General features: G+C 40.8%; 1 protein-coding gene across 1 annotated transcript; it reads right to left on the minus strand.

Annotated features, from left to right (window-relative positions):
* Positions 1-1,359: 1,359 nt before the first annotated feature.
* On the minus strand, positions 1,360-2,310 carry LOC114613942 (olfactory receptor 1P1-like). Its single transcript, XM_028759394.1, has one exon. The coding sequence runs from the start codon at positions 2,308-2,310 to the stop codon at positions 1,360-1,362; it is 951 nt and encodes a 316-aa protein (XP_028615227.1).
* Positions 2,311-12,802: the final 10,492 nt, after the last annotated feature.

Raw genomic sequence — 12,802 nt, forward strand, 5'->3', positions numbered from 1 at the left:
CTATATATGATAAAATATGTTGATAAATAATAAATTAAATTATATAAAAATTTCACTTTCCCCTGTTCTAAAGTGCTGCATAGATTTTTAGAATTATGAACCATGAAACAGACAGTTCTCTATGAGAAAAGTTACAAAAACGATAGTCATACATATCTCAAAACTGAGGAGAGATTCTGAAGACTATCATCAGAAAGTGCTATTATTACAAGAACTTCATAGAGTGTACTGACATAAACATAAATGGTTCAGGTCATCCACTCAATAGCCTCTGGATGTAGTCAGGAACTTTGTAAACACAAGATAGGAATCTGCTCTTAGCAGAACAAAGAACATTGTTTAACACAACCTTTTTGCAGGTGGAAGGAGTTTCCTCTAAAATGACAAATGGTATAGTGAATACATAGCCAGTTACCACCTAGTCTTTTATCACCAGCATCAGTGCTCTGTACTGTGTATAACTACATGTGCTATGCTTTCACACATGGGCTCTGCAGTGGGTTTGTTTAAGCCAGTGTCACCACAAACAAGGGAGCAATGTGTTTCTAATGATAATAAAACACAAGGTTATAGGAGGATAAGAATCACGGTGGAAGAGAGGATGGAAAGAGTGTAAGGGACAGAGAACCTGGGGGAACACTGCAAGACAATGTCTTCTGGACATGACAGGGATGTTATGCTCATGAGCCTTCAACAGCTATAGTTGCTGCACAAGGCTATACCAGGTCCCGCCCACAGTTTAGGAGCTACACCCAATCAGCTGCTGCTAATGATGGAGAACCAATTTTCTTAAAGCAACTGTGGTAGGTTGCCAACATTCCAGCATTCAATAGAAACCCCTCGTGTATGTGGGGAACACTAGTTTGAGTTAGTAGGAGATATGTACATGTGAGTACATGTATAAGTGTGTATACAAAAGATGAGGAGGACATGAATTTGAGAGTGGAATGTGGGGTATCATGGGAGAAAGTGGATGGGGGAGGGTGAATATGATTGAAGTGCATTGTGGATGATAGTCTTCAAAATCTTCATTTTCTTTTGGACAAAAAAAAGTTAATCTTCAGCTCCAGAATAATTGTTCCCAGAGAAACAATTGTCTTATATGCCATCTGTCATCGACTAAACCATCATTCTGGGACATATAAATATAAAATAAATAAACAAAGAAGCCATTCATAACAAATCAAAGTCTAAAGAGATATTTTCATTTTCCTCAAATCTAAGAAATTTGAGGTGAGGAGTCAGGGAATGGGCTGTGACGAAGCACATGTGGGATTCAGAAGGAGACACTCGTGGTAGGAATTTCTGAAAGATCCTCAGCAGAGCAGATTGAGGACACCTTCAGTTTCTCTGAAGAAGTCACTGGGCCCAGGAGAAGACTTTGCCCTTGAGAATTCTGACCAGTGCTCCCTTCATGTCTTTATTACGCAGGCTGTAAATGAAGGGGTTCAGCAGGGGAGTCACCACTGTGTACATGACAGCAGCTGCTGTGTCCTCTATCACTGAGTTAGAGGAAGAGGATGAGGGACACAGATAAGCCCTTATCACTGTCCCAAAGAACAGGGCCACCACAGAAAGGTGTGACCCACAGGTAGAAAAGGCCTTGCGCCTCCCCTGGGCAGAAGGGACCCTGAGGATAGCTGACACAATGCGGATATAAGACACAAGGATGAGCAAAAAGGGGATTAAGATGACGGCACCCCCCAGGAAGAGAAGCACAAGCTCATTGATACGGGTTTCAGAGCAAGCAATCTTCATCAGGGGTCCCAGGTCACAGAAGAAGTCTGGAATGACCTTCTTAGAGCAGAAGGAGAGCCGGAATATGAGGAAGGTGTGTGTCATGGCAACAAGGTTTGTAAGGGTCCAACATGCTGTCACCAAGAGTGAACAGCGCTGGAAGCTCATAATCATCGTATAGTGGAGAGGGTGGCAAATGGCCACAAAGCGGTCATAGGCCATTGTTGCCAGGAGGAAGATGTCCATGTCTCCAAAAGTCAAGAAAAAATAGAGCTGGACCAGGCATCCTGCATAGGAGATGGTCCTGCTTTGGGTGTGGATGTTCACCAGGGCCTTGGGTACTGTGGTGGAGGTGAAGAGGATGTCAGCACAGGACAGGCTGGCAAGGAAGAAGTACATGGGGGTGTGGAGTCGAACATCAGTACTAATGGCCAGGACAATGAGCAGATTCCCAACCACAGTGACCAGGTACATCCACAGGAACAGCAGGAAGAGGATGTGTTGCTGCTGTGGCTGTTCTGACAGTCCCCAGAGGAGGAACTCAAAGGTGCTGGTCTGGTTCCCTCTTGCCATGAGCACAGAAGCCAAAAGGAAAGTCTTGAGTTAGCTTTCTGAGACGTTTCACTGTAGATGAGTGCTCAGCAAACCTTTCTCTGATCTCTAGAGAAAATGACAGTGTTTGTATCATAACCATCCTGTACATGTATAGGACACTTAATACAACCTGCTGAAGATGCTCTTCCAGAAAGTTCAGCAAGATGCAAATGATGATTATTGAAATAGTCTTCTTGGATGCTTTTCTACATTTTATCTGCCCAATGTGTCTCTACTTGTACTATAGTTTTACTTAGCTATGCTCTGAATATCAAGGAAGATTTGTTCAGTCACTTTCATGTGTCTTATAGCTACTGAATGGCAATGCTTCTCCTGGTTAAGTGCCAAATAACTAACACAGTAATAATGCTTAATTCCAGACATGCTTTCAATCTCAAGAGATGGACATCACTATCTACATTGTAATCTTAGTTAATTTGGATTTGGTCTATCATACGCATGCAAACCACTCTTGGATCCATGGGCAGCACCTGTTCTGACCCACCAGTGTCACAAACAGTCTTCTAGAAACTATGTTTTTAGTAGGTAAGAAAACTACTTAGTGAAGACCTGTGATATCTAGACTACTCTTCAAAGCTTCAGTGAAATAGGAATAAAAGATCAAAACTTCTGTTGTCTAGAATTGCAAAGCTGGAGGCAGGCACTTGTGCTTCTAACTCATGGGAGATGGAGGTAGAAAGATGACCAGTTAACAGCTAGCCTCCACTACATAGTGAATTTGAGTTCATCCTGGGCTCCATGAGAGCCCATTTAAAAAATGAAAAGAAAGAAAATGATAAACAGAATAATAAAACATGTAGATAAATATAGACATTATCGTCATATTTCAATTATACCAATGAAAACACTTCACTTCCAATTTCCTACTTACCAAACATACAGTGCATGAGACTCCAGATATAGGTCGTCTCTGTACTCCATGTCCCTGGCCACAGCTCTATCTGCATCTCTGGAGGCCTACTGTGGCAAGGCCAACCAAGTGAGTTCCTGAAGCCCCAAATTCCTGCCTGCTGGGTCCCCAGTAAGTCCAGCAGCTGAGGTCTGTCTTGACACCTTTGCACTTCATCTTCTGTTTCCACACCTCTAACCACAACCCCAGACACCTGCAGTCATCAACCACCACCAAGTTAGACCTGTACCCCAATCCCTTGCCTGCCACCCCCTTATGGACAACCTAGAAGTGGAGAGTTACTCCACTTGTTGTTTGATCATTTATTTCCGTTTGCAGCTGAGGACTCTGGCTCTCAGAGAGCTCGCCTAATGCACACAGAAACCTTTCCAGAACTCCAAAATTTCAGACTTTGGCTTTGACCATATCAAGTTGACACTTGCCTCTCATTTTTAGGCGAAGCTAGAGCTGTGTCTTCCCCATGGTAAGAACTCCCTCTGTAGGTGGGAGCAGATGATGTTCTCAAGGCTAGAAGTGTGACATCCACTCATGCCAATATGTACTGTGAGCCATATTAGGATCTATGAAGGGAGATATTTCACTAGATGATAGAGACTAGAGATACACATACAACCGATTTGCCCAATTTTGATAACCAAAACTAGAATTTTATAAAAATTACAGGAGCAAAATGGCAAGAACAAAAATATCTATAAAATATCTAAGAATAAATACAAGTAAAGCTTAAGATATATATAAAGAAAACTATAAAATTTTATTTTAAAAAGGTGATTCTTTTTATTTTAAAAGAAAAGGATAAATACCCCATATTCTAAAGTGAAAAAATTATCGTAAAAATTCTAACCTTCCTCAAATCAAAATATGATTATAATACAATTCCAGTTAAATCAGTAGTCTTAATTCTTAAGTCTAACTTCAAACAGTGAGCCAGTTCCTCTACATTATGCCATTCACTTGATAAATTCATGACGCTCTCTATATGCTATGATTATTTTGTTTTCTTTCTTTTGATGCCTTTCTAAAAATTATTTCTTTTATCGTTTGAGATTCTAATGTCATTTCCCTCTTTCTTCCAAACTTGAGTACATACCATCATTGATCTTTTTCAGATCCGTGGCCTCTTTTTTCATTAATTGTTCACACACACACACACACACACACACACACACACACATTAACGTGTCTGTTGTTGTCCTTGTTCAGTTCATGGTTAGGCAGTTATGTTGTCTTCTATTTTTTTGATAAAGTCCTATTTTTTGTTCACAACTGTGTATTCATCCAGGATGAAAACACAATATATACTTGTAACATGTTGTGTTTGAGAGACACACAGCATGCCCCTGGAACATAGGATGCTAATGCAGCTAGAATATTACAACTCATCTTTGTACAAGGGAATTTACACTCACTGTCAGCAGTAACAGACAAGGGCAGAAATAGCCAAGAGGGACAAGCAAGTATCTGAACAGCTAAGGAGAGACATCAGGGTGCTGGGGATCTGGGAGAGCAGCCCCTCCCTTTGACAAGGACAGGATATACTACACTGAAAGCCTGGCTCTGTGGGACCTGAGATTTCAGGATCAAAAAAAGATCACTCTACCCTGAGGAAGGGAACACTTTTTGTAAAACTGAGCTGTTGGCATGACTTTCCTTTGCATTGTATGAAGGTGTATCTCTGTATTGCTGTGTGGCAGAGAGCTAAGTGTTGGCATGATTTTGGTATTGCCATTTCTATGGCCCATCACTGGATTTTATATGTAAATGTTTGTTCTTCATCTGCCCCAAAGATGATTCTCTGAGATTATCATATTAAAAAACAAGGTGCCCTGGTGAAGGTCAAACAGCTTTCAGCACCAAACAGCAACTCATAAGAGATGGATTGGCTGTTGTCCTGCTTCAGACTGAAACATGGCATTTTATATAATAAAGAACTCACAGCTGTAGTTGGGACAGGAAGTGTGGGGGTGGGACTTCGGGAAAGGCAGATATGCAGGCAGAGACTCAGAGACATAGGAGAAGCAGGCAGACAGACGCAAAAAGACTTGGTGGAGGTGGAATGGATGGAGCTGGAAGCAGGCAGTGAGAGCCACAGGGAGAGACACATGGTAAATAAATCAGCCTAAGTTAGTAGCTAGCTGAGAGAGTGCTCTAGGAAAAGGCTAACAGCCTTAAACTATATAGACACTTTCATGTCCTAATTAAACTTCAAGCAGGATCTTCGACAGTCTGGCAGTACTGAGTTATGTGTTCCTGCCTGCATCTCCAGTTGAGGTTTGAGTAGAATAGGAAGAACAGCAGACCTGAATTCAGTGGATCCCTTTATGGACCCTGATGCCCAGACTTCTCAATCTTAAATTCCCTGAGTGACTAGTCGACCTTTCTGTAATCCTGTGCTGAGTGAGGAATGTAAGGTCTGTGAGTTGTCTCAAAGTCACACACCAGAAAACAGCAGAGCCTGAGTGTGATCTCTACTCTTTTTTGGTTCCAAATAGCATACTGTAATGTGGTGTACTTTATGCAGAAACATTGACTTTCAGAGCCCATGTTTGGATCCAGATCATTTTCTCCTGATAGCTATTGTGCAGTGACAGGGTCCTTTTCTTACTGGTGGTCTAACAGACCCTGCTCTGTACCTCCTCAGTCAGTCTTTTAGGGATATCTCAGTCCAGGTGATCTCCTAGGGACCTGCCCCTTATCTTTTCCACAATAGTTTCTCCTTTCCTGTGTCTCCTTTGTTAGTCAAATGCAATAGCTTTCAATTCCTTAGCCAGGAAGATTTTCTGCCAGCCCTTACCTAGACTTCATTTCTGAATATTGATACTCTTCTCTTGTATATGCGATGTCTCTTCAGCAATTTCTTTCCCGTTCCTTCATTAAATTCCTATTAGTTTCCAAAGACTCTAAAGCTTTTCTAGAACTGGCTAGCTAGCCTGAAATTAAATTTCACTGTCTGTATTTTAACACAACAATAATTTGCCACAATGAATAATAAACCCAGCTTCATCACCACATGTAAGGTCAAGCCTTTCTCCACCAGTGTGGTTCTGCAGTGTCTGAGCTAATATCAGGAACGAAGTGAGGTGCAGTATTGCATATGACTCCTGAGCCAGGAAGGCATGAACAAGGCATGAACACTGGACATACATAGCTCATCTCCTCCATTCTTCCCTCAGAAACTGGGGCACATGAAAGTGAAAGAAACAAAAATCCAGTCACCCTGACTTTATGTGGAGAGTACTGACCAAAGAACCAATAGATTAAAACTTCTTTTCTGTCTGCAATTGTGTTCTATGGGCCAGCTAAGCACTTGTCTTAATGCAGACCCTAGTTTATAGGATCTATCCCACAGGAAGAAACTTCTTAGGCAAAGCATACACCCTTCACCCTCCAGAATACTGTCCTTTCTGAATGTGTGCTCTAGGATGAGACTATGGCACTGTCACCCCAAAGGATGCACCCAAGATATCTTCCGTATGAAGGACAAGATTTCTTTCTCTTGCCTGTCCTCCTGCCCATAGGGATGGCTCTGCCTCACTCCATGCTCCTTGTTCTCAAAGCCTTGATTGGTCACATCAGCCCTCAAGACTTCTTCTCAATCAGCCCTCCCTGAAGCCTGTTTTCTGCCCCCCCTAAAAATGTTTATAGACTGCACTAACTTCCTTGGAATTCTGCCTTTTGGCTGGAAAGACTTTGAGATGTATAGTGTCTTTCCTTCCAAGCACTGCAGTTGCCAGAACTTGGTTGCCCTTTCACTGTCTAGTGATCATATCTGCCCTCCTCTCCTTGCTCTTTGGAGCTGGACAGCAAGCCTTATTTACATTAAGGATGATGTCCCACCCCAGTTTTGAGCTCACCACATTGCTGGTGTCTGTCCCAGTCACCATCATAATGACCTGGTGCCTCTTCTTTCGTCCTCTATGTTGACTGATATGATCTGAAAATTTTCCTGAGACTCTAGGGCTGTTTCCCTTTCAAGTGGAGTCTAATAAGATCACAGCCAGGCGCCTCCTTTGGTACCCATGGAAGTCCTACACATCTCTGGTAGCAGGACTGCAGAGTGAGCTCTGTTTCTCAACATCAGAACTCCAATAGTACTCTAGTGTACCAGGCTTGGGCTACCAGAGGACTTACCTACCTATTTCCCAGAAGAACCAATCTGAGACCTTATCTCTTGTGGGATGCAGGAGCTTAGCAATTGTCCTAGGTCCCACATATTCCCTCAGGCACAATTTCTTGCAAAGGAGAAAAATGTGGTCCACTAGCATTGGACTTCTTCTAAGAAAATTCATTAACTCTGTTTCTTGTACTGAACTAGAGAAAGCTATCTTAGTCAACCAAATAAAATCTTCTTTGGCCTATGACATTATACACAGTCCTCTTTAATGTAAATAATGAACCTCTGTTGAAATTGTTTCATTGTGTAGGTTTAAGATTACATATATATACACATATATGTATATATAGTATGTATATGTTTAAATGTTTATTTATATAAGCACAGATACATTTTACATCATATATGCATATATATAAATAATCATTAACATTCTCTTTTTGGTGTGGATTTTTCCTCAGTCTCTGAAGAAGGTCACTCCAGTAATAGCTTAGTGCTGTTAGAGGTAAGAGAGTAAGGCACCAAGACTGATGGGAACAGACCAAAAGATAAGCCATATTACACTGTAGGGTTCTTATTGGCTGAGTCGTGAATGACGGAACAACAAAAGTGTGATGCTAATGGGTCATAATTAAGTCAATAAAATAAAAATAAGTATATGACACTGGTATATGTGGGTGAGTGAGTAGATGGGTGGATGGGTGAATGAATGAATTATGAGAGGGGAAGGTAAGGGAAGCAGTAGAAAGACAAAGCAAGAAAGAATGCTCATTCTTAGGATACAATTCAACTAGTAAAATTTAAAAATTGAAAAAGCAATGCTGGTGAAATACTCAGCAATTTTTCAAGCTCCTTATAGTGAGACCAGAAGAACAGAATCTATTGATACACATTTCTGTATATGTTACCCTTCCCAAATGATCAAAACTACATGCCTATACTTGGAGCAATCATGTGTTTTCCAATATGATGTATTACAAATGTAAAAAAGTAGTGCATGCATATTCTTGGTCAAATCACTGAACCTAGTGATAACACAGTGACAAAAATTCATAAAACACATTGTAGAATAATATGTACAAGATGCTGGTCTAGAAGGTTCAACCCTTGCTCCTCAATAACAACAATGACCTAACAACCCACTGGAAGAAATTGCACTTACACATGTTCCTTCTGTTGTTCAGTGAAGATAGACAACCTGTGACACTTTTTGTGTCTAGAGTATGGACTCTCCTACCAAAGAAGCCCTGTTAGGGCATGGATTTGTGCCTTGTGTATTCAGGCACTGATTACTTTGTCCAGAGATCTGGTTGCAGTCTGGACACTGGCATTGTCAAGCGTCTCCTGTTTCAATGTTGTGTAAAAATTGTTTTACATCACCTCTGATTGGTTAATAAAGAGCTGATCAGCTATTATCCATGAAGGAGAGAATAAGGCAGATCCTAGTAAGAGGGACTCTGGTAGGCATCAGAGAAAGGGGCAATTTTTCATGAGGATTTACCATGAATAGGTGGCCCCGAGAGAGTCACCATGGGAGGACACTGATGGAGCAGGGCAAGACAAGATGTCAAATAAAGTATACCAGGCCACCATTGTCAGGTTAAAACAGCTCAGTATCTGGCCAGTTATAGTGTAAGAAGATTAAAAAAAAAAACCAACCAGGTTTCTGTGTCATTATTTAAGAGCAAGGGAGGACATAGAAAATCCCCATATGGCTGCTTGGCAAGAATCTGACATGGCCAAGGACAAGGAAACAGACTGCTTGGCAGGAATATGACATTGGCCAAGGAAAGGGAAGTAGGCTTCAGGTAGGAATCTAAATCTTAGGCTAGAACAGTAATTTCAGGCAGGGATCTAAATATTAGGCTAGAACAAGGAAGTAGGCTTCAGACATGAAAATGACTTTGGGCTAGGACAGGGAAGTTGGCTCTGATATTTTGGTCATCCTGATAAGACCTTAGAAACAGTGATCTTGGGAGTGTTCATGGAATTTCGTTTATTGCCTCGCTTGTTGTTTGACTATTTGTGTTTATTGTCTTGCTTGTTCCTTGACTATTTGCATCTACTGTATTGCTAGTTCCTCAACCTAGAACTGACCTTAACACTTGCCTGTAATTAAAATGGTATAAAAGCAAAAAGGAGGAGGGGGAGATGGGATGGGGGCTCTAGGGAGGGGAAATGGGGAAATGGGGTGACACATCTGAAATGTAAATAAATAAAATATCCAATAAAAATGATAGTGAAAAAAAAAGAAAATCCCCATACATTTATACAGCCCATGTCTCCCATTTCAATGGGTCAGAGGAAATGAAAGATAATGGGGTGGGTGTCTAGGTAAATCACCATAGCTTGTGAGCACTTAACTGAAGGCATTTCTTCAAAGCAGACTCCTTCTCTCCAACAGTGAGTATGAAAGTCAAAACAGCAAAGCAGCTGCAGAGCAACTGAGGCAAGTCAAAGACTAGGAACGTGTCAGTGCTATACTCTAGACCCTAGGAATCACCACAATACTTTATGTATCACTACCACTCTCTTTTTCTGAAGGTATGTTACACAATCATGCCTATTTCAAAAAAGTATTATTACAAGGAAAAGAGCTAAGATTAATTTTCCTAGAGACAACTACAGGTCATCACCCTTACCTGGAGGAAAACTTCCAAGATCATTATTTCTATTTTGGGAGGAGAAAATGGTCAAGATTCTTTTGCATTAGCCATTAAAACCCATTGTTAGTGCCCACAGAAAACACTGATAAATATTATAAAATTAAAGCATCATTTTCTTCTATGTCACTAAATAATTCCTTTTCTTTTGTGAGTACCCAGGAGATAAAACACAGAAGAGACTTCAAGAAGGATGCCAACACCCCTAAATGTGTTTACCAAGAAAAAAAGACTATAATCATAGGATACCATGATATCTGTGTCTGATAGTCCATGGACCAGACTTGGGACCAAAATCTATATACAGAACAGCTATAGCAGAGCCACAAACATGGTGCAATCTCTGATATATCTGACAAAGAATATGATTCAAAATGTTTCAATATTGAATATATATACAGTTTAGGTTGTAGAGCTTGTCACATGACTACCAGAAAAATAGTGAATGCATAGTAAATTCTATACAGGTTTATATAGAAATAATAGAATAATAAGAGAGTTGGGACTTTGGCTCAGTGTTAGAGCACTTCTCTAGCAAGTACAAGGCCTCCAGCTCAGTCCTCACCTCTGAAAAGAATAAAAGCAACAAAAGGAATTAATATACCCTGTTAGTTATGTGCCACACAGTATGTCAAGAATATATAAAATTTCAAAATACATACTATTTTAAGAATTATATATAGTTCATTCAATCATTTTAACTTCATGAGGATGTGTTTATTCTTATTACTGTTTTCATTTCAATGGTATATAAAATAAGCAAATGTTGACAATTAATGTGCATCAAAGTCAGCAACTGGTGAGCCAGCCGGGGCTCACTAGCATTCACCACCACTTTCTGTAGAAGGCAGTGAGCTCTTTGCCACAGGAGGTACTAAATCACAGGGCAACACCCATCATTAGTGTTACTATAAGGGTGACACATGCACACAACGCTCTAGATGTCTGTAGATTCTTTCTATCTCTTAGAATCTAGAAAATCTTGAGATCTGCTCTCAGCATACTACATTAAAGAAAGCACAGTTTGCAATCTAATGCTTCTCTGACCAAATTCTAGTGAAAAGATTCATTGTTATTCTCTTTCTTAGACACACTAAACAGCAGAAAGACTTATGTATAGGCTTGCAGAAATACCAAGATCTCAGTCATATCAGGGTCCTAGTAATTCCCAAGTGGTTGTTCTTAGTAGAGTCTGAACAGCAGTGATAAGGAGATCCCAACAGAGAAGATGGCATAGGTCAACCCAAAGCTTGAACCCTGGAGACCTCTCTCTCTAGGAAACTGCAAATTACTGTTGGAAGCCACTGTGTCCCCTAAGGCCATAGGCAGAGGCATTTCCATCAGTCTCAACAATTATTAGGAGTTGAACCTGGATGACTATCTGGGAAAGTGATGTTTCAGGAGACTTTATAAGATACTGGCAAGCTCCCAATCTTTATGCTAAGATCTATTGGGCTGCAGTTTGGGAAATCTCTCCTCTTCAGGCTTAATCCAGATCAGCACTTTTTGTTGCTTCTGCTCATGGGCTGGAAACGGGGAGCTCATTGATTCAACCCACCCCATTCTCATGTCCATCTAAACATAGCACCAGGATGCTGCTCTGAGCATGCCTGGACCCAGGTCCTAGTCTAGCTGGTTACAATGTTTCATTTATGGAACAGGAGTTAAACATATGGGGACAGAATGTCTTATAACAATGTCTGCTGACTTCCTGGTAGGTCTGAGGACATTGGAGAGAGAACACTTATGACAGCATGATTTAGGCACACAGCAGAGGCAGTCATATCACCAGCATGATGTTCTGAGACCCTCATAAAGTCTCCACAAGGTAAGTAGAGTCACCATGTCCTTTTATCAAATCATTTACTAGGTGAACCGAGTCACTGACACTCAGACAGAGAGGTTAGATGGACACAATCACAGTCTGACCTAAGTTCTGAAGATCCAATAGACAAAAAGGGCAGATGGAAAGAATTCCTGTTGACCACAAATTTTCTGGTACTTTGTCCATGAACACAGAGTGGGGAAGGGGGCAGTTGTGATTCTGTTATCGTAGTCTAGGTAATCTCTAACCCCTCAAATTTGTTGCATGTTTGTTGTGTGTCACGGGCATGTGGAGTACAGTCATGCAAATGCAGAAATTCAGGGTCTTAGGAGAGGAACTGCAAAGATGTTTCTGCTCCAACTCTTTGGGGTTTGGCAGTGGACCCTTTGCAAAGTCAAAGTGTTAAGGAGCGGAATTACTACAGAAATCAGACAAACATTTGAAGCATATTTCTTTTAGCCTTGTCTCTTCTATCCAGAAGACAAGGGCAAACAATTGGTTTTACCCGTCCTTGCAAAAATTTTCCTTAGTACCATAGCTCACGTCAAAGCGAGAACCCTATCCATGGGGATAAATATTAGTGGTGAGCTGTGTGTGAGGCTGACACCTTTCAGGGAACTTAGGCATGTTCTTGTTAATGCATCTTCACTTCTTCTCTCTAACAATAGAAGGGTCATTTTGCTTCTTGCCTGGGTTTATACATAAATCATCTTTCCCTCCCAACATCACTCTAACATCTAGCATCATGGACCTTTTTGCCTTAGCCCCTACATTCAACAAACCACTCTCCTCTTATGTCTTGTATTTTCTGTGTCTTTGTTGATTATACCAACAATTTCTCCTTTTCGGTTGCATATTTTCATTATATTCTTGAACTCCACACTTTTTTTAATAATCATGTAATTTCTGCAGTGGACTGTTCATATCCATCAACTTGT

This window comes from Grammomys surdaster, unplaced genomic scaffold, assembly GCF_004785775.1.
Source record: "Grammomys surdaster isolate TR1022 unplaced genomic scaffold, NIH_TR_1.0 126278, whole genome shotgun sequence".
Classification (NCBI taxonomy): Eukaryota; Metazoa; Chordata; class Mammalia; order Rodentia; family Muridae; genus Grammomys; species Grammomys surdaster.

Bases quoted from the DNA above. Each gene is read 5' to 3' on its own strand.
- LOC114613942 (XM_028759394.1), bottom strand. From the start codon at position 2,310: ATGGCAAGAGGGAACCAGACCAGCACCTTTGAGTTCCTCCTCTGGGGA.